Source organism: Cebus imitator, unplaced genomic scaffold (genome assembly GCF_001604975.1).
Source record: "Cebus imitator isolate Cc_AM_T3 unplaced genomic scaffold, Cebus_imitator-1.0 Scaffold82, whole genome shotgun sequence".
Classification (NCBI taxonomy): Eukaryota; Metazoa; Chordata; class Mammalia; order Primates; family Cebidae; genus Cebus; species Cebus imitator.
The window spans coordinates 8,604,801-8,626,957 of record NW_016107397.1 but is presented as its reverse complement, the minus strand read 5'-3'; the positions used below and the strand labels follow the sequence as shown (position 1 = coordinate 8,626,957).

The following is a 22,157-nucleotide window of genomic DNA, read 5'->3' as shown; positions in this document are numbered from 1 at the left end:
GGAGGGAGGAAGGGGAGGGGAGGGGAGAAGGAAAGAAGAGAACGGAAAAGGAAGGAGGGAAGGAAGGAAAGAGGGAAGGGAGGAAAAAGAGAAAGAAGAAAGGAGGGAAGGGAGGAGCAAAGAAAGGAAGGAGGGAAGGAGAAAGGGAAGAAAGGTGGAAGGGAGAGGAAGAAGGAGGGAAGGAAGAAGAAAGGAAGGAAAGAGGGAAGGAAGGTGAGGGAGGAATGAAGAAAGGAAGAGAGAAGGAGGGAAGGGCGGAAGGGAAGAAAGGAAGGAAGGAAAGTGGGAAGGGAGGCAGAAGGGAGAGAAGGAAGGAAGGAGGGGAGAGAGGGAGGGAAGAAGAAAGGACAGAAGGAAGGTGGGTAGGCAGATGGAAGTGGGCCTGAAGTGGTAACACCAAAAGGCACCTCAGGGAAGCCTTGGTGCTGTTGACATCTTCGAAGGTCTGGGGGGCATTTTTCACTTGGATGGTTGCCAGGGATGTGGTCTTATGTAAAGTTACATGTGAATGTTGCCATTTACTAGTCCTCCAGCAGTGGGCCTCAGTTTTATCATCCTCAAAATGGGAATAATGATGCCTCCTTTCACAGAGCTCACACGGGTTGAAAGAAGTTGTGCTTGCCATGCGCCTGGCATCATGTCAGCCCCAGTGAACAGCAGGGATATGGGGCTGGTGGGTCTTTGCCTGCAGCCAGACAGGTGGTGGACCTTGGAGAGGCCTTCAAGGCTGGGCCTGGCCAGTAAAGATCTCCAGGAGGACAGAGCATGAGAATCAGACGGGAACTCACTTTACACTCCAGATCAGCACAAGGGCCCCAGAAGTCAGCTCTTCCTGAGAAATTCCCGACACTCCTTGGGGAGCAGTGATGTGCTGACTGGAGTGCCAGGGCAGCTCCAGTGAGGGGTTGGCAGTGCCTCCCCAAGGAGCCCTGAGCAGAATCTCCCCCGACCAGGATGCCCTGCACTCACTGCCCTCTGTACAGCTCCTTTCCCCCTGAGGATTATGGTGGCCCAGGCGTTCAAGGGCTTCTCCCAGGACAGATTCAGGGTCCCCTTGAAGCCCCTGTTCACTGCACCTGGGAAGTGACTGGGTCTGAGTAAAGAACAGCCTCCCCGCTAACCTGTCTCAGACTTGCACAGAATCCTAGAGTCTCAGGACAGGGGAGGGATTTGCCCCTCTTCCCAAGGCTTCACCAGGGGCCCCTGAGGGCAGGGCAGGGTGGCAGGGCCCCAGCAGTCACGGTCTCTTCCACATTGCAGGCTGAGGCCCTTCACCTCCTATAAGCTGCGCCTGAAAGCCACCAATGACATTGGGGACAGCGACTTCAGTTCGGAGACAGAGGCGGTGACCACGCTGCAGGATGGTGAGCAACCCAGGGCACAGACCACATTCCTGGCCACTGCCCCTGGACCCTAGGACACTGAAGCCCCACTTTCGTCTTGAGCCAGGAAGGGGTCACCAGGGAGTGGTGGCAAGCAGTAGAATTCCATTAGTGACAGGCAGCTTGGAGGGTTTCCGCACAGCCTGTGATCGTAAATCAAGGCTTCAAGGGCTTCCAAATGGAATGGAAGCTTCTTTGATTGGCTTCCAAAGCCCCTACTATCCATTAGCATCCCAGAAATTGAATAATTGATAGGGTCATTAAAAGTAAATGTCAGCGAGTAGCTGGGTTTTAAGAGATTTTCCGTTTTTCTAATTCACGAGCCACTCCTTGGCAACAGTGCAGGTAAGTGATAGGAAGTGAGGTCTCCTCCGAGCTCCAGGTGGCCTTTTCACCCGCTCCATCCTACCTCTGTGGCACTGGGCCTGAAGATGGATTGTCCTTCTGTGTGGCCCAGGCCTGTGGTGAGCCCAGGAGGCAGCTCTATCACCCACATCCAACAGTGATCACAGGACGGGTAGAATGGAAAAGAATAGATGGTGGGTAATAGCTCAGCTCCCAGGCTGGAAACCAAGCACTTAGTTCACCCAGCAGTGCTTCATCATCATTCCCTCAGCCTACCCCCAAAGCATTGTCTTTACCATTTAACGCTCCAGTGGAAGAATTTTCCAATACACCAGTTTCCAACTGGCTCACTCTGTGACCTCACATCTTCAGTTCTGCTCTCTTGATGACCTGGAAGTGTGGTTTCTCCCACACAGGCCTCCTTGGACCTCAAGGACCAGCAAAGGAGTTGAGCAAACCATTCCCAGCTTCCCAACAACTCACAGAGGCTGTTTTGCTGCAAACTCTGCACGCTCAGCAGACCAGAACCTGCAAGGGGCTCCAACAGGCCCCAGCTGCGCTCCCAGGAAAAGCACGCCTGGCCCTAGAGAAACACTGGCTGGCTTTTACGGCTACTACCTCTCACCCAACTCTTTGCTGAGCCTGAATCCTGGGAGTTTGTTGGAGCCTTAGGGGAAGCCAGTGAGGAAGAGAGGAGCCTCCCACTCTGGGTATATGGGGTGGTCCAGGGCCTTAGTGAATGGGCCCTGGGGAGCTGGGATCAGCCCCAGGAGCTCACTGTCCAAGAGTCCCACATCCTTGAAATGTTGAGGAAAAAACAATAAAAATACAAATTAAAGAAATGCAATGTAACAACTCTGTATTTGTTTGGAGAATATTATGACATTGTACAATTTATAGGTTACTCAAGAGAGCTCCTACAGTTATAACAATGTTACAAATGCATAGCATTGTACAAATGTATAACAATGTATAACATTTATTACAAATGTATAACATTGTTATATAACAATGTTACAAATTATAACATTATAGGAGGTCTTATGAGTAACCTAGAAAGGATTTAAAGTATTCAGGAGGATGGGTGCAGGTTACATGCAAATTCTGCACCACCTTATGGTAGCAAACCTGGAGGCCAAGGCTACTTACTTGGAACTAGAAAAGCCTTTCCAGTTAATCTGCTTAAAGTGGGGACCAATTTCACACTAAACCACAAGGGAAAGGCTTTGCAGGAACTAAATTACAAAACAAAAACTATATAAATGCATTCATGTTAACCTTACCCTTAACACAATTGAGGTAATGTTTGCAACTAAGCACTAAATCTTAGAATCAAGAACAAAAACCCACACTAGCTGATATTATTGTGGTAACCTCTCTGACAGATTGTGTGAGAGCAAAGTGCAGCTGCCTCCCATGACCTCCAGGGCACCATCCAAAAGGACCATTTATGAAAAAAAAGGACGATTTATGAAAAAAATATTCAAGTGGCCTTTCTTATCCTTTGATATTCAAATCAGACTTTGATATGCCTATCTTGTCATTGCCTTGCCTGGGATGTGCAGTTTCTCTTTGCAATGGATTGGCATTGTATTTGTGTTGTATTGTCTTACACTATCTAGAGACTGACAGGCACAGACTCTCTCCAGGGGGTGGGGAACCCTTGACAAGATAGGGAGAGTCCTCTGAGTATGTGGGCGGTTTACTGATGAACAGTTTCTTTTTACAGTGATTTCTATTTCTCTGCACAACCTCACAACTCGAGGACATTGAGAACTCCCTATAATGGTACTGCTGTGTCTCCAGGGCTGTCAGGAAACTGGCTAGAGGGCCCACCATTAAGCTGGAACCACATGAGGTTGAGGGGAGCTGGAGGGAGACCCGTCCCTAAAGCAGAATGGGGAGGGTGGAGGTGTGACTGATGCAGGCACTGCCAGGCCCAGAAAAGAATCACAGAATAGGTGATTCTCTGTGCTGAGTGGAGAGGTGTCTGCCAGATGCACAAGTGGACCTATGGGAAGAACATCCTTATTCAGTTCAAGTAAATATGGACTGGATGCAGAATGTGTGTCAGGCTTCTGCTGGGCCTCAGGGATCTTACAACTGGGGAGGCATAAGATTTCAGTTCAGTGTGCCCAGATAGGACCACATAGATTTGGAGGGAGTAGAGGAGACAGGAAAGAAGGGCACGGAAGACCTCCTGGATGTGGCAGATAACAAGAAATTTAGTTTGGCCAGAGTGCAGGGCATGGCCATGGACAGAGGTCAAACCAACCTTGTCCCTCCAGAGAGCAGAGCAGATCCGTGGCAGGTCCCCTTCACTCTGCTGTCCCAGCCATTTGCAGCCTCACCAGAAATTGACCCCCTTTCCTGACAGCCCTTTAGCGTTTCAAACCAAGTGACCTGGTGTGATCATGTGTGCTATTCAGGAAAAGTAGTTCTCACCTAGGTATTTAAAAAAAAAAAAAAAAAAGATATGTTTCCCCCATTCCCAGAAGATCCAAACCCTGCAGGGAGGGTCTCCAGCCAGACTGCTCCATGATGCCCTCACTGGAGAGGTGCCTCTAGGAACATCCACCATGGGGAGAGCCCAGTCTGGGTCTGTTTCTCAGGGCCATTGTTAGGGTTCAGTCCCTCCTATCCCAGGCACAGGCTTTGAAGGAGAAGCTCCGGGAATCCCTGAGGAAGGGCAGGAGAAGGGGACCCCTGGAGAAGGAAGGAGGCAGGGCTCATCAGCTTCCCACGCTCCCTGGGGGTGGCCCCGGGAAGGGCGGCGGAACATAACCATCACCCTGATACCTGCTTTCCCCTCCTGTGTTTTCAGTTCCAGGAGAGCCCCCGGGATCTGTTTCAGCCACGCCGCACACCACATCCTCTGTCCTGATACAGTGGCAGGTAAGAACGAGGGGAATCATGTGTTTTGTCAAATGTGTTCTCGTTTTCCTGCGCATTCAGCCACGATGGTTGGACACAAACTGCAAGCCCAGCCCCGAGCTAAGCGTTTGAGAGTAGAACCGAAGAGACACCCCCTCAGACTCACAAACGCAAGTGGGAAATGGTGTCAGTCATCAACTCGGTGTAGTTTCCAAAACATTAGAAGCAGGACTGTGATGCACATAGAGAATGAACTTGACACTCCTTATTCAGGAGGGACTGGCAGAATGGGGAGGTCAGTCTGAGAGCACTGGAGGAACTGAGTATGTCTGCATTTGACCAAGGACATTGGAGCAAGGCTTTTATGTATACACAAATTGGTTATCACCCTCCAAAGCAGCAGTAAAACTGCAGCCTCTGGAGTTAGGTTTGCTAGAGAAGTCATCTGCAACCAGACAAAATATCTACTGGATTGTGCATATTTTCCCATAGTCTGGGTCTATATTTATTATTATTATTATTTTGAGACAGAGCCTCATTCTGTTGCCGAGGCTGGAGTGCAGTGGCACAATCTTGGCTTACTGCAACCTCTGCCGCCCAGGCTCAAACAATTCTCCTGTCTCAGCATCCCAGGTAGCTAGGATTATAGGCACACACCACTATACCTGACTAATTTTTGTATTTTTAGTAAAAATGGTGTTTCACCATTTTGACCAGGCTGGTCTCTAACTCCTGATCTCAAGTGATCCACCTGCCTCAGCCTCCCAAAATGCTGGAATTATAAACAAGCCATCACGCCTGGCTAAGTCTGAGTCTTTAATCTCCAGCATGCAGTGAGTCAACCAAAGGCATATTCTTCCAGATAATCACAGAATCCTTGGTGGGGTCTGTTCAGCAATGCTCCAGTAAGGCATTGAAGGACACACTGCTGTCTCTTTCCCTTAGTTTCAATTTTGGGCAATGTTTACTAACAAGTGCATTGATGGCCAAAATTAGAGGGACAGAACTGCCTGAGGAAGGGCTGTAGGCCCCAGGGAGATCCCAGCTGAAGAGTGGGGTGGGGATCTGCATGGAAGACTCAGCCCAGAGCTCACGTGGCCTGGGTCTGGGTCAGGCAGATGTTGAGTTTCCTCGGGGCTGGAGGTTGGCCTGGCAGCAGACACAACAGACAGATGGGCAGGGGGCCAAGCGTGAGGGCAGAGTCAAGGCTTCTGGTCCACAGGGAAGTTCCTGAGGCCACAGTGGGGGCTGCCTTGCTGGGGAGCTGGGAACACAGTGGGATTGGGCTGGCACAGGGCCAGGTCAACCTAGGAGTAGCTGCTGGGAGCTGGGATCAGGACGGCAGTCTGGTAGGCATGAGATTCTTCCTTGGAGCTGATGCTGTCCTCAAGGACAATGGCAGGGTCCCTGAGGCAGCAGGTGGGAACGATGGATCAGGCAGTCAGGAGAAAAGCAGGAGGGGAAAAATGGTCTGGGCACGACCTTGGAGAGCAAGGGGGTATCCTGGCCACATGTACTCCACTGGCATGGGGGAGGCAGCGGGGGGGTCTGTGGAAAGGAGAGGGCTGCAGGAAAAGGCAGGGATGCTGGGAAACCCAGCTGAGGCCACACGGGGATGTCCCAGACAGCATCTCCTAGGGCCCTGCAGCAGGGCGACTCCAAGGGGAGTGGCCTCACTCTATAGCACGGAGGACAACGGCCAGGGCCAGGCTAGGATAGGAGGTGCCAGAGATGCCTGCTAGACCAGGAGAGAGACGTGCTGAGTGAGCAGCGTCAGCCACCTTCCTGGGCATGGGCTTGAGTTGTGTGGTGCTAGAGATGCTGGAGAGGAACCTGGTGAGAAGAGCCTGGCTATGCTGTGGATGGGGCCGGCTGGAGGGATCTTGGGAGGGGCTCCACTTCCCCCTCTTGCTGTATAATCCTATGAAATATGATCATGTTTGAGGTATGAAAGTGGCAATTTATGTGATTCAACCCCATTTCACTTGCTACTACCACTTGTCTGAGGGATGGAGCGTGGGCATGTAACAAGCTAAGTTCTGTGAAGAGCACATAGTCTCCTTCCTGTGTCCATGGAGGTGTGTGGGGCTGCTTCCTGGCCACCCTTCTCTTGCTAAGGGATCCAGCTTCTCAGGATACGATAGGAACCTTTCTAGGGGATGAAAGAATGTCCCAGTGTCTCCTGGTAGAACTGGAGGAGTACTACTGCGGCACTCGGCCCTGCTGAGTTTACCAGAGCTTAGGGGGCCAGAGTGGGAACCAAGAAAACAGCCTGGGCCCAACCCCTGCCCCTGGGAAATCACAGCTCCTGATCTGTCTGGGAGCCACTGGCAAAGTGAGGAAGAACTTCTCACTGTGTTTCCCAGGCTGGTCTTAAACTCCTGGATTCAAACAATCCTCCTGCCTTGGCCTCCCAAAGTGCTGGGAGTACAGGTATGAGCCACCGTGCCCAGCCTATAAGTGGGTTTTGAGGCTGTTTTCTAGCAAAGAAAAAAATTCTAAGCAATTGATCACACCTTGAGGGAGGCTCTCAGTGGAGGATGGAGTCCAGTTTCTAACAGGCACCTTCCCAAAAGAGGGTTACAGCTGCCTGGGCAAAGGTGGGGAGGCATCCTGCCTCTTCAGAACACATCTTGGGGTTGTTTCCCTTCACTTGTGCCATGACCCACAAAGGACCAGCTCCTGCATGGGGTGCTGAGCTCTGGAGGGGACTGAGGCAGGCTGTAGAATGTGAAGAGCTTTCATTAAGCGCAGTAGGCTCTATAAGGCATTGCTGGAAAGACAGCAGAAGGAACAAAACTAACTCTGGCTAGAGCGGCACCTGAATATACTTTGCAGGACAGAGAGGACCTTTCGGTAAAAGGCTGAAGAAGCATGCGGCCCCTGGCACAGCCTGAGCAAAAGCTTCTGGGTGATGTCGCTGGCGTTTGATGCTGTGTCTCACATGTGATGGTGTGTTGGGCCTCCTGTGCTCTCAGAACCATCAGGACTGAACTCCTTCCACTCTCTATGAATCAGAAGGCACAGGATGGAAACTGAAAGCTCAGATGCCCAGGGGATCATGGTGGACAGATTAGGTTTGGATTTGGGCACCTGCTGTGCCGAACTCATGTGAGGCAGTGGCACATAGTTGAGCTTCCCTCAACCCAGCTCCCTGTCTCTAGAACTAGGAGAGTTAGACCCTGCCCCGCTGTCCCTCCCTCTACCCCTCCCCATACCCCCTGCTCAGCAGAGGGATCTGGGCAGGAGATTCCACAGAGGCCAGCAACCACAGGGGGCCCAGGGGACACCTTACAGGTAGCTGGAAGGAGGGAGGCTCTGCATGGACGTCCTGCCTCCTTCCACCCCCAGGCCTTCCCTCCACTCAGCCCGGTAGCCTCCAGATTGCCCACCTTCGCAGCTCTTCCTGCTCTTCCCCGCCCCTGAGCATTGACTTCTTCTTGCCTCCCACATCTGGTGATAAAATCCAGGCAGACTCCTACCAGTTCATTTGCATTTAAACAGGGGCTTTTGCTTTGGCACGCCTATAATCCCAGCACTTTGGGAGGCCAAGGCAAGTAAATCACGAGGTCAAGAGATGGAGACCATCCTGGCCAACATGGTGAAACCCTGTCTCTATTAAAAATTCAAAACCTAACTGGGCATGGTGGCGCATCCCTGTACTCCCAGCTACTCAGGAGGCGGAGGCAGGAGAATCGCTTGAACCTGGGAGGCAGAGGTTGCAGTGAGCTGAGATTGCACCACTGCACTCCAGCCTGGTGACAGACAAAAACAAACAAACAAAACAAAAAAACAGGGAGCTTTTGAAAAATGAAGAACCTCCAGCAGTCTGCTGGCGGAATTTCTGGTGCATGGCAGGCAGAGGGAAGGTGTTTTGAGGAAGGGCTCCCAGTTCCCTTCAAGCTTCTCTCCACACAGACAGCCAAGCCAGCGTGCAGTGACACACAGATGAGGCCATCTTGAACTCCGGCTCTGACTGCGCATCTGCCATGGCTGAGGCCTGGCCCAGGTGCTGTGGGCATTTAAACATGAACACAGCCCGGACATGGCCTGCCCCCAGGTGTATGCAGAGTCAGAGACATGCGAAGGGCTGGGGACACCGGTCTGCAGTGCAAAGCGAACCTTTTGTTTCAAGTCATATAATACTCTGCAGACCATCTAGCCAGACTTCTGCCTGTCACAGGCACGGGGTTGAGCCTGGGAGTGTGAGCAGCCAGCCCAAGCTTATACTGCAAGGTGGCTGCAGGGCCAGGACCCGAATCTGGAGCCTGACCTTGACCTCATGGGTGCATTGTAGCTGCCCTACTGATGCCTCCAAAGCACCTCCAGAGTTGGAGAGCCTCTCTCACAGATTACAGACAGGTTAATCCCAAAGTCCGGGAATAGAAACTGGTTGAACCCAGTTCAGAACCCTATGCAGGCAGGCCTGGGCATCTCTGTGAAGCCACTAGACCCTTTATAAGGCTCCCACTGGGAAGATGGCACTTGCTAACAGAGAGACCTATGCCAGCTGCTGCCTTTAAGGAAGCTACCCTCTGGGGGTACAGGCCACCTGTAACCCTTCCCCGGGTCTAGGAGACTCCTGCTGGTTGGGGATGCATTTTGACTCTTCAGGGATTTCTGGTGCAAACAGCATCAGTTAGCCTGTTGGCCAAACATGGCCCCAGCCCGGTGGCTGATGGGGAGAGGGGATTGGCCTCTTCTCCTTATACCTCTAAATTGTCCCATCTGCCTTGGCTAGAAATATCTGTGAGTCCAAGCTTAGTAACCCTCAGTCCCTTCCCCTCCATCTTCCAGCCCCAGAGACTGGGAAACCATACTTGGTCCCCAGGGAGAACAGTTTTATTTTCCAACCTCCTGACTTTCTGCTTAGTTGATAGTTTTGGTGAAATGAATCCAGTCCTCCCCATCCCACCCAAGCTTCCCTCCTCCCCCAAAAGTAAATTGCTTTCTCTGTAATCCTGTCTTGTCTGTGTGTCTGCAGAGCTGGCTGGAGGCCTCTGCAGTCTTCCTGCTGAGGTCTCAGTGCCTGAAGCTGCCACGGGTCTAATCTGGGGTGAGAGGGAGGCTTTGAAGGTGACCTCAGGGTGAGGTTGCTTGGCTGGTACTTACATTGCCCCGGCTACAAGCTTTTGATCTGTCTGTTTGCCTCTTCATCCTGCTGATTAAGTCAGTCTAGAGCGCAGAAGTGGAAGCTGAGGGCTCTCATCTTCACTGCCCAGACTCCAGCCATTCCCACCGTGCCACCACTGTGAGCAGCAAGAACAGGACTCCCAGCAGGACTGCCTGGGACCATCTGGGCAGACCAGGAGCCTTGGGCAAAAAGAGCAGGCTCTCTGTGCACAGCCGTGTGCTGGGTGAAAGCATTTATTGGGGAAGTGTTGCTGTGTCAGTGGCCCGGGAAAGAAAAGTCAGAAGCCCCCAGGGTCTTGGAAATCACTGCCATCTGTCATTCAGCAAAGGGGTCCTGTCTCTGCATTTTTGCAAGACTGGTTGTTACCGGGAGTAGCAGTAGCCCACAGGACCCACCAAACCCATCCATGGCTCCAGTGGATTGGAGGAAGCTCCGTTCTGGCCAGTCTCCTTCTGGGGAGCCCGCCCGAGTGGGGAATGACTCAGAACCTGGGCTAGTCCTGGCTCAGGCCCCAGGAACCATACCTGTAGCTTGGCTTCTGCTCCTAGACCCATGCAGACCTGCCCCTGTCCTTCATGTGCCTTACTCGCATCTTGTGGGGCTACACCAGGCACTGTGCCCACCTTGCAAAGGGCCAGCCCCTCTTCCCTCATCAAATGCTTCCTCCTCCTCCAAGGGCGGCTCAAAAGCCATTCCCTGCTGTTATCCTCCAGTTCTTCCCAGCAGTGAGCTCACTGTCTCTGAGGCTTCAGAGCCATCTTCCTCAATCACTTCCTGGCAACTGGTGCATGATAGCTCAGGAGCTCTCCTAGACACAATGAGATGGCAAGACATATCCCGAGGGGCAGAGTTCAGTGTTCGTACATGTTTCCCCCGTAAGATGCCCTGAGCTCTTGGTGAGGCAGTGTGAGGAGACAGGTGCAGATTTTCAAGGAGCTAGAGCACCAGGCCTTCCTGTTGGCTCTGGGCACTACCCTCCCTCTCTGCGGGAGGGCCCAAGGGCACAGCGCTCTCCTGCCTCCCTTAGAGCCATGTCTGTGCAGTGGCCTGAGTCACACAGGACAGATGTCCTGTACTCTTTAGGGCTGACATAGTCAGCAAAATGACCTTGGAGAGCAAACGGCCTCCTCTCTCTGAAATCCAGATGGCCTGCGGAGAATCGCCTCTCTTCATTCTTACATACTGACTTTCTAACTTTTGCATCCATTGTATTTCCTCTAAGAAAGAGGTTCAGTAAACCTTTTATCTCAGTGTGGCTAACAGTTGTGTTTGAAAAATGATGCCCTACAGAATGAGGGTTTTAATTTCAGTCTCAGCTGTGACCCACAAGATAACCAGGGCTAGAGTATGAAAGAGCAAACTGCAGGATCGCTTAAGCCCAGGAGTTTGAGACCAGCCTGGGCAATGTGGTGAGACCCCATCTCTATAGAAAATTTAAAAATTAGCTGGGTGTGGTGGTGCATGCCTGTAGTCCCAGCTACTTGGAAGTCTGAGGCAGGAGGATCACTTAAGCCCAGGAGGTCGAGGCTGCAGTGAGCTGTGATCGCACCACTCCACTCTAGCCTGGGCAACAGGGTAAGACCCTGTCTCAAAAAGATTGAAAAAAGAGCAGACTGCTCAGAGCCCCGCTGCGTGTGATGTGAGTTGATATGCGTGTGTGGGGGGGTGTTACGCACACACAGGTTTTCCACCGCACCCCCACATCTCTGCTGTTGTTTTCATCACAACACTGTCTGGACCCAGTATGAAGTTGAATGCAACACTGAATGGCTCCCACTCCTAGCACAAGGGACTAATTTTTAAAGAGTGGGAGTAAAACCACTGAAAACCTAAAAGCTGCTCTGGGCTGGGTGAGGTGGCTCACACCTGTAATACCAGCACTTTGGGAGACTGAGGCAGGGGGTTGGCGAGGTCAGGAGATCAAGACCATCTGACTAACACAGTGAAACCCTGTCTCTACTAAAAATACAAAAAATTAGCCGGATGTGGTGGCAGTCACCTGTGGTCCTGCTACTCAGGAGGCTGAGGCAAGAGAATTGCTTGAACCCAGGAGATGGAGCTTGTAGTGAGCTGAGATTGCACCACTGCACCACTGCACTCCAGCCTGGGCAACAGAGCAAGACTCCGTATCAAAAAAAAAAAAAAAAAAAAAAAAAGCTGCTCTGAATGTGATTCTATAGACTCCACAGGGAGGAAACCAAAAACAAACCCCATCAGCACCCCCAGTTTTTAGGAAACCATATGACATGCCAAGCCCTGGGGGTGCAGACCAGGACTGGGGGCCCGGGATGGGTGAGCTGGAGAAGGACCCAATGAGAAGCCCAGGACACCTGTGAGTGACCGTTGCTGGCATCCCAAACGCTGTTTTGTCATCAAAATTGTAGCAAAGAAAAAGAGCATTTAATGAAGTCAGCAGACACTGTAGCCTCTCCCACCTGCTCTCCCATCCAGCCTCTGGACTGGGCCACCAATTCTCACTCCTTCCTTTTCTGCCAGCTCTCAGCTTCCTGAGCTCAGAGATCCCTGGTCAGGTTTGGGTTTTATTTTGTTTTCCTGGCAAACTGAGCAGTGCTGGGAGCCCCTTGAACCAGTGAGGAAGGACTCCCTGCTGGAGAAAGTCATCAGTGGCCACAGGGAGTGGACAGATGGGGTGGCCACGTGCCCCAGGGACCCTGCTATGCCCTGCTGATGGTCTGCCACTGCCTCAGGTACCCTGCACCCTGGAGAGACCCTCATCTGTGCTGGCCCACTTTCTGTCTTGTTTCTCTAGCTCTATTACTAGAGGTGCTTTTAAAAGCATTTCCATCTGTAGGCTGTCCTGATGGAAGGCAAGCAGCACTGGGGATGGAGTGGGTATCCAGAGAAAACCTGGGATGCCCAGTTACATCTGAATTCCAGAACAAGAATTTTCAGATTCAGATTTAGCTGAGTGTCTTGTATTTTTATAGCTTAAAAAAAAGCAAAAAACAAGAAACCTCACTTGACATTGAAGTCCCTGGGCTCTGGGTCGGTGGTTCTGGCTTGGTGTCCCAGCCGAGCATGCCCCAGCCTTGTGAAGGCGACCAGCCGGGGCCAGAGCAGAGGAGCTGGAGCAGGACCAGCACCAGGGTCCCCTCAGCTGTTAGTGATGGCCAGTGAAGGGTGAAGAGAGAAAAGGAAAAGCCAGCGGGATTATCCCTCCCAGATAATTGCCAACTCCACTGTCCATTTGAGAAGTTGGAGCCAAATGCCTGGCAGGGCTGTTTCCCCCTCTCTGGTCTGTGGTGGGCAGCAGGAGTCTTCGGAGCTGGGGCTGCAGCCCACGGGATGGATGTGTGACCCTTGTAACTTTCTGTAAAATTGAGAGGGCTGTGGGGCATTGACAAGCACACCATGGCGGGGACACAAGGGACTCAGACACATCCCTCCTGGACAACAGCTCTCTCAGCCCCTGGGTTTGCACATGGACCAGAAGTGGAGCTGTGTCCAGGCTGGAGTGGTGTCTAATGGTGTGAGTTTGCAGGGCCCCTGGGACATGGATCGCAAAGACCCAGCAAGTCCACTTAGGTACTCCTGTTATGCTTTTCTGCATCCAACGAGGGGATTATATCCTGTAGTGCTGTTCCTGAATTGGGAGCATTTCAGGGGAGTCAGAAAGTCCCGGAGAGGGACAGCTGTCAGCAGCCCTGCATGGCAGTGTCCTAGGGCTACCCGAGCTAACGTGGTAACAGGCCTCATTTTGGAAAACGTCCTGAGTCCGCTGGGTACACGCTGTGCCTCTGGTGCATGCGTGAGTGTCATGTGTTGCATGCATGAGTGCTGTTCCTCGTTGCTGCCACCGTGCAAGTGCCCCTCACTATCCTCACTATTCTCACAGAGAGCCTGGGGAGCAAAGCACACCACTTTCCTCCACATTTGGGTTTTGCATCACGAGTGGCAAGAGTCTAAAGAGAAAGTATTTATCTAAACATCCAAGCCCTTTTGGTGCCTGGGTTCGGATAGTGACAATTGGAGAGAGTTTGGATTGCAAGGCTGTGTTTTGTGTGACTGCAAAACAAGTTACCATGTTAGGTGGTTCAAAAGGGCAGAAACTTATTCTCTCACAGCTCTGGAGGCCAACAGTCCAAACTCAAGGTGTCAGCAGGGTCCTGCTCCTCCTAAAGGGTCCAGGGAGGATAATTCCTGCCTCTTCCAGCTTCTGGTGTTCGGCAACAACTCTTGGCATTTTTTGCTTATAGATGCATTACACCAGTCTCTGTCCCCGTCTTCACCGGATGTTCCCCCTGTGTGTCCTGTGTCCTAACTTCCCTCTTCTCATAATTTCCCTCCACTCATCAAATTAGGACCCTCCCTAATCCAGTATGACCTTGTCATAATGAATTGCATGTGCAAAGACTATTTCCAAATAAGGTCAGGTTCACAGGTGTCAGGGTGGTGAGAGGGAGGGTGGGGTCAGCTAGTGGGTGGTTCAGAGCAGGCCACCTCCCGAGATCCCACCCTTCTCTGGGCTCACCACACAGCATTCAGCCTTGAGCATGTGTTTCAGGGGGACACAGTTCAACCCACAGCAAAGGGGCTCTCGTACAGCAAAACCATGGCTCTGCCCAGGGAGCAGGATGATGCTGCGGTACGTGCAGGCGCCTCACAGTGAGCGGGACACCAGAAGTTCCATGCACATCCATCCTCGGACGAGGCTTCATGGCTGCGTCTTCAGCCATATTCTGGTCACAGCTTGGCAGGTTTCTGTTCCTTATCCCTCATCTGAGTATCCCAAGAAGAGAGACCAGACGCTCAGAGGCTCAGCACCCAGATGAGCAGGAAGGTTGCCGAGGCTTTACAGGGTGTCCGCTTGGAGTAGGAGGACTCTTCTCAGTCTGAGATTTGTCTCCTGGGTGGAAACATCCTCCCCACACTTAACATATCAACAGAAACAGACTGAAGGAAGGGGCAAGCCTTGCGCTGGGTCTGGAGTGGCAAACAGCCACATCTTAAAGTAGACGGCAGGTCTTGGGATTTCACGATCCTGTGTTTAGATTCTAGCAAGACCTGAACTGCCATCTCCTTGTCTGCCTATCCTCCCTGTTTCACTGAGTCCTTGTATGAGTCTCATGAGCACCTAGCTGTGGCTTGGTAAGAATTGTGGGATCAGAGCTGGATGGCAAAAGTGTATCTGTTGCTTAGGGCAGCTGAAACATCACTGCACCGCAGGGCAATAGGCCAGGCAGGTATCCTACTTGGGGCCATGGGGATTCCAGCTTGAGGCGTGAGTCGGGCACAGTGGGGGTGGCCTAGCATGGGGAGGCACCAGTGAGGGGCACAGTGAGGCTGCCACAGCCTGGGTGGTGGGGGGTGAGAAGGAGGGTGGGGTCAGCTGATGGGTGGTTCAGAGCAGACTGCCTCCCGAGATTCTACCCTGCTCTGGGCTCACCACACAGCACGCAGCCTGCTCACCGTCTGCATCCGTCTCCACCCTCCTGCCCCGGCCTTGGTGCTCATTTGAGGATTTGAGCTGGGCAGGGGACAAAATGGCCATGTCCCCACACACACGCACACAAAAACCAGGGTTCTGAGAGTGGCTCTGCAGCTGAGTGCTGTGCCCTGGGAGCTGCCTGCGTTCCTCACGACGAATCTGACACCTGTTGCTGGAACCCGCAACTTCTTTCTGTGCAGCTGGCTAGCTAAATGGGGTGGAGGTGAGCCCTGCTGCAGGCCGGCTGGGTTGACTCCCGCAGCGTGGCTGAGTCGGTGTGATGTCTTTGCAGCCTCCTAGGGACGAAAGCCTGAACGGCCTTCTTCAGGGATACAGAATCTACTACCGGGAGCTGGAGTACGAGACTGGGTCAGGCACCGAGGCCAAGATGCTCAAAAGCCCTATAGCTTTACGTGCTGAGCTCACAGGTGAGACTGTCCCCTCTGTCCTGACGCAGGGAAGGAGATTTCCAGGGGACCCTCAGCATCTGCTCAGTGCACATCATGGTAGGAAATGCCACAGAGGAGGCTGAGAGGAGAGGCAGCCCTGCCCTCGGGAACAGGGAGCAGGCGGGTTTACCCACCAGGGGCATGCAGAGTGTAGGTGTGCAGCAGGTGGGTGCAGCTGCGGAGGCACAGGGGCCTTGTCTGCCACAGACTGTGTTAAGGGGAGAGCAGCTGCCAGGCCTCCAGGGAGTATACACTCCTGGCTTCAGTGAGAGAGGGCTTTGGGGCCTGAGATGGAGGCAGGAAGCCAGTGGAAACCTGTTGTAAAACCCACCAAATCCGGGGACAGGCCCCACCTGTCTGTACCAGGCACAGCCTCAGCATGGAGCCCATGGTTCCATGCTGATCCCAGGGCTGGTCCCAGCTGGGCTGATCCCAGCTCAGCCTGTACTGTGCTATGATCGTGGCTCTGATGATGGCCCAGCTGCCTTCAAGGCAACTTCTGGAACCCTGGGGAAGGACGACTGCCCACTCTCACCTCTCCTCTCTTGGATGGAGGTTTGAGGGGGTTCATTTCCTGGCACCCACCAAATGGTGTCACAAAAATACTCTTTGTCCGTTGACATCCTCATGCTGGGGACAGAGTGAGGGAACACCTCCAGAACATGCCACATGGATGGTGCCCTCCCACTTTCTGCCATCCCCATCAGGACTGCCTGGCTCACTTGCCATTGCCAGCCGTGGGGCCTTCCACATGCCCAGTTCCCTCTGTGAGGTCCCACCTGCAGATGGCAGCTCCCGTGTTCACACAGCTTGCCCCCAGCACAGGCCAGATGTGGTACTGGTGAATGTTGAAGACGGGAAAGTGCACAGCTGTGGTCTGCACTCTCGGCACATGCTGAAGGTGGCCCTTGATGACCACCAGACAGTTAGCATCTCCCTGGTCTTTGTTACAAAATTAAAACACAGCACAATAGAAGTCCCCAGGATACGGCTGGGATTATGCACCTGGTCACAAAGCTCTCTCTATGGTGGTTTGCTGGGCTCGTCCAGCTGACCAGGAGAAAAGGCATCCTGCCGCTTGGCACTAAGTCATGCCGAAAACGCACGTGTTTCATGGAATCTGAGTGGTGAATGCACCCCTCCTGTCTGGGACTGGGGTGCCTTGTTGTTTATGAGGAGGTGCAGCCCCACCGGGAGCGGGTGGAAAGCTTGGGTGGCAGCGGGGTCTTTATTGCCCTGGGAGGTGCAGCGTGGAAGCTGGCTAGCATCCCAATGAGACACCCGTCTCCCCTGTTCCCACTGCACATCCCCTGTAATGACCATGTCCCTGCGTGCTAACCACCTTTCTGCTTTGCTTACCCCAATAGCCCAAAGCAGCTTCAAGACAGTGAACAGCAGCTCCACATCGACGATGTGTGAACTAACACGTAAGTGTGTGCTCTCCGCGGAAGCCCGTGCCACAAAGTGCACACACTACGCCCAGAGCGCACACACTGGCCTCTCAGTACAAGGGAAAGCCAGCCTGGATTAATGGCTCCGAGTTTCTGGAATCGCCTCTCAAATGCTGCATCTCCACATACCAAACCATCAGGGAGACAGGAAAGGAAGCCTCTAGAAACAGAGGCTAGGGAAATTTACTAATATCTGGTCTTCAAGTTTGAGACAGAGAAGAAAGAAAGATAGAACAAGATCTCCTCTCCAGCTGCCTTCTTCCTCTAAAAAAAAAAAAAAAAAAAAAAAAAAAAAAAAACCCTTTTTTTTTTTTTTTTTTTTTTTTTTTTTTTTTTTTTTTTTTTTTTTTCTTTTTTTGGGATGTACGGACAGAGGCAGAGTTGCCCAGGCTGGAGTGCAGCGGCGTGATCACGGCTCACGGCAGCCTTGAACTCCTGGCTCAAGTGATCCTCCTGCCTTAGCCCCCCTTAAGTAGCTGAGACTACAGGCTCTTGCCACCATGCCTGGCTAAATTTCTTTTTTTTGAGACAGGATCTTGCTGTGTTGTACAGACTGGTCTTGAATGCCTGGACTCAAGCAATCCTCCTGTCTCAGCCTCCCAAGATGCTAGGGTTATAGACATGAGCCACTGCACCCACCCAGCCTCTTTCTTTTCTTATGGTGGTAAAATACACATAGCAGAAGACACACTCCCTTAACCATTTGTAAGTATACAGTTCAGTGACATTAAGCACATTCACACCATTATGCAGCCATCACCATCATTCTCCAGAACTTTCTCATCTTCCCAAACCTTAACTCTGTCCCCATTAAATACTAACTCCTTACAGCCCCTCCCCACCGGCATGCACCATTCAACTTTCTGGCTCAATGGATTTGACAACTTGGGGACCCCATATGGAATCATGTCATATTTGTCTTTTTGTGGCTGGCATATTTCAAGAGCATAACATCTTCAGGGTCCAGGCATGTCAGAGCAGATGTTAGAATTTCCTTCCTTTTCAAGACTGAATAATATTCACTTGAATGATAGACCAGGTTTTGTTAATCTGCTCAACCTCCCTTCGCCTTTAAACAAACCATGTTGTTTCTCCTTTGATTCCTAGCTAGGGAGGAGTTTCAAAATCCAACTGCAGGGCTAGATGTGGAACCATAATGTTACTCACTAAAACACAGGGAACTTGGCTGATTTGGGAAGTAGAGGAGACAGGAGGGAGAGGCCGACCCTCCCTGAGCCCCTGCTGTGTTCCGGCATTCTGCAGGAGTGGGGATGCTTTGCAGGGCAGCACAGCTCCAGCGTGCTGAGATACTGACTCCGCAGCATGGGCAGACCCTGTAAGCATCTCTTTGAAGGCAGCACTCCATGGACAGGGGCCTGAGTCACAGAAGCTCTGCTGAGCTGGTAGCTGGCAGGAGGCATGATTTGCAGGCCCAAGCATACCGGCATCCACATGAGACACAGGTGCCAGGCACATGCACAGTGCCTCAGAAAAGCCAAACCACTCACAGTGCAGTGTTCACCACTGGAAGAAACTTCCAGAATGTTTTGGCTTAAAGGTCCGTTACTCTCCCACTGTCACTTAGTGTGGAGCTGGTGCTTGGCCACCTGCCCTGAGTAGTTCTCCGTGTACAGCAGCCCACGCCCTTTCTTTCCCAGGACATGACCACTAAGTTTCAGAGGCCTTTGGTTACCAATGTCTTTCTACACTGTTTTTTAAATGCCAGAGTCTTACTCCATCTGTTCATAATTTCAAGGAAAGATTCTGAACCAAAAGGCAGGCCCAGGTTATGTTTTTTATTCTAAATCAGGGGTCTCCAGGCTGGGCGTGGTGGCTCACACCTGTAATCTCAGCACTTTGGGAGGCTGAGGCAGGGGGATCACGAGGTCAGGAGATCGAGACCATCCTGTCCAACATGGTGAAAGCCCGTCTCTATTAAAATACAAAAAAAAAAAGCCATTAGCTAGGTGTGGTGGTGCACGTTTGTGGTCCCAGCTACTTGGGAGGCTGAGGCAAGAGAATCGCTTGAACCCAGGAGGTGGAGGTTGCAGTGACCTGAGATCACACCACTGCACTTCAGCCTGGCGACAGAGTGAGACTCCTTCTCAAAAAATATCAGGGGTCCCAACCATTTTGACACCAGGGACTGGCTTTGTGGAAGGCAATAGACCAACTGGTGGGGGAATGGTTTTGGGATGATTCAAGTGTATTATGTTTATTGTGCACTTTGTTTCTATTATTATTACATTGTAACATATAATGGAATAGTTATATAACTCACCATCGTGTACAATCGGTGGGAGCCCTGAGCCTTTTTTCCTGCAACGAGACAGTCTCATCTGGGGGCGATGGAAGACAGTGACAGCTCATCAGGCATTAGATTCTCATGAGAGTGCAAACCCTATTGTGAATTCTACATTCGAGGGATCTAGGTTGTGCAAGGCATAAGGAGTGCAAAACCCAGATCCCTCACATGTGCAGTTCCCACTAGGGTTGACACTCCTGTAAGAATCTAATTCCTCCACTGATATGACAGGAGGCAGAGCTCAGGCGACAATTCGAGGGATGGGGAGCAGTTGTAAATACAGATGAAGCTTTTCTCACTCACCCGCCGCCGCTCACCTCCAGCTTTGCAACCTGGTTCTTAACAGGTCATGGTTAGTGGCCCAGGGCTTGGGACCCCTGTTCTAAATCCTTTACTTTCGAGGAGGGAGCTCCATGCTGCTTGCTTTTTTTTCTTTTTGAGATGGAGTTTCACTCTTGTTGCCCAGACTGGAGTGCAATGGTGTGATCTTGGCTCACTGCAACCTCCACCTCCTGGGTTTAAGCAATTGTCCTGCCTAAGCCTTCCAAGTAGCTGGGATTAAGGCGCCTGCCACCACACCCACCTAATTTTTTGTATTTTTAGTAGAGACGGAGTTTCTCCGTGTTGGTCAGGCTGGTCTCAAACTCCTGACCTCAGGTGATCAACCTGCCTCAGCCTCCCAAAGTGCTGGGATTACAGGCCTAAGCCTCTGAGCCCAGCCTCCATTCTGCCTTTTACCTGAACACAGGTTAGAATGGGTGTATCTTTTGCTTAATGCTGGTGGGTGCTTCATTAATAGGGAGGAAAGGAGGAGAGTGCCTGATCACAGAGGATGCAGGCATTTCACAGACTTCCAACAATCCCCCTCCTCTCCTTGGAGGGTGCTGCTTCCTCCAGTGTGATTCATAGGGAAAGCTTTCTAGGAACAGAAGGTGGTCCTGGTGGAAGCTGATCCCCATTTCCTTTAACCCTGCAGATTTAAAGAAGTACCGGCGTTATGAAGTGATAATGACTGCTTATAACATCATCGGCGAGAGCCCAGCCAGCGCACCCGTGGAGGTCTTTGTCGGCGAGGCCGGTAAGCTCCATGCACCCCCAACCCCTCTGCCAGCAAGGGCCATAGCGGTAGGGACAGCCAGGCGTGCTGTGGCCAAGCCGCTCAGATGCCCAGCAGCGTTCTTGTTCCTTGAACACATTGCTGCTGGGGCTGAGGTCTCCACGCCACTGGCTGGAAAAGATGGGCTCCGCTGCAAGCTGGAATGTCCTGGCACCTTAAGGGAATGGTCAAGTCTTGCTTTTGAGACCCAAAGGGTTTGTTCGATAACTGGAGCCATCATATTTAGTGTGGCTTTGCTCTACGAGAGCAATATTAACTCAGTGGGGATCTGGGTGTGTGCAAAATGGAACCTCATTATCTGGAGGGACAGATGTCTGCCTCAGTCCTTCCATGGGGTTTAGCAGGGGCCTGGTGACCGGAACCAGCCTGATACCCTGGTGACAGCTCATTCTCTAGGTCTCGGAAAGTCCAGTGGACCATTGTCTCCACCCCTTTTAGGTAAGATGTGACTCTTAGGTCTGATTCAAGGGACCCTGCCTTCTGTAGGGCTCACAGTGAGAAGCAACATCATTTTTAGATCACATTCTGACTATCCCTAGCATGCCTCAGGTAATGAGAGCAACACCCTCCCTTCGGACAAGGAGACCACAGAACCTCCCCCTCCTCACCGGCTGGTGATTTTAAAGAGTTCCCTGACTTCACATAGAGCCTGGTGTTTCTGCTCAGTGCTGCTGGTGCAGATTTAGAAGGGTGTTGCTTCAGGCCTGGGATAATTGGAGTGACCCTGAGGCTCAGCTTTGCAGGAGCTGCTTTACAGCAGGAGTGAGCAGGGAGCAGCTCGGACTTGGGGGGACAGAGGAGGGAAACATATCAGGTGACCTTTTGCAATTGGGAAAGGATATTGTTATAAACCAATCAATAGCGCTAAGGGTCTAGCCTAGAGGATTTTTTCTGGAATGGTCAAGCAGCATTTGCATACAAATGAGGATGCAGTTGCAGTGGGGCACCAAGAGTATATGGCATTTCTGCCTCTCCCTGCACAAAGATTATTCAAGGGGTCACTACGAGCCACCGAGATGTGGCTAGGCGTTTCCTCAGGGAGGGGCCTGGCTATAGAAGAGCCCGTTGAGGTCAATGGGGGGCTGCCAAGGGTTCTATCAGGGAGGGGCATCAGGGTGTCATCAGTAAAGGGTGGGGGCCGCAGCGGACAGTGGCCATGGCAGATTCTGTGCTCTCTGCTCATATTCAGGTGACTGGGCCCCAGGTGGCCCACAAGGTTGGGGGGATGGGTAGGTCAGCCTGTGGCCCCGGGGGGAGCACAGGACAGGAGAGCCAGGAGCCTCAGTGTCTGAACTGCAAGCAGCAGGTGTGGGTGTTGACGCTCTGCCTGAGGATCCGCCTGCACCTGGGGGTGGGATGCCAGGATCCAGGGGCTCAGGGCACCTGAGCAGGCCCTGAGTGTCAGGGACTGAGGCAGAAGTCCAGAGAAAGAGCTTCAGCAAGTGGCGGGGAAACCAGGGGTGGTACAGGAAACTCGAGAGCCGTGCCAGGAGCAAGCCAAGCCACAGTGGGACGAGGTGCTGCACTGGCTCAGGTCTGAGATTTTGCGCTGTTTGTGTCTTACTTCCTTCTCGTACCACTGTAAAGTGACTGGGTAATTTATAAGAAAAGACATTTACTTGGCTCACAGTTCTCCAGGCTGAACAGGAAG

At 52.2% G+C, this 22,157-nt stretch overlaps 1 protein-coding gene across 1 annotated transcript in view; it reads left to right on the top strand.

Moving 5' to 3' along the window:
- The window catches only part of SDK1 (sidekick cell adhesion molecule 1), a 982,297-nt gene that overhangs the window by 878,922 nt on the left and 81,218 nt on the right, over positions 1 to 22,157 (top strand). Inside the window, exons 31-35 of the mRNA XM_017533779.2 lie at positions 1,261 to 1,364; positions 4,552 to 4,622; positions 15,477 to 15,612; positions 17,001 to 17,060; positions 20,366 to 20,467. Of these exons, the coding sequence (XP_017389268.1) occupies positions 1,261 to 1,364; positions 4,552 to 4,622; positions 15,477 to 15,612; positions 17,001 to 17,060; positions 20,366 to 20,467 (473 nt within the window). The remainder of the gene's footprint in view (positions 1 to 1,260; positions 1,365 to 4,551; positions 4,623 to 15,476; positions 15,613 to 17,000; positions 17,061 to 20,365; positions 20,468 to 22,157) is intronic.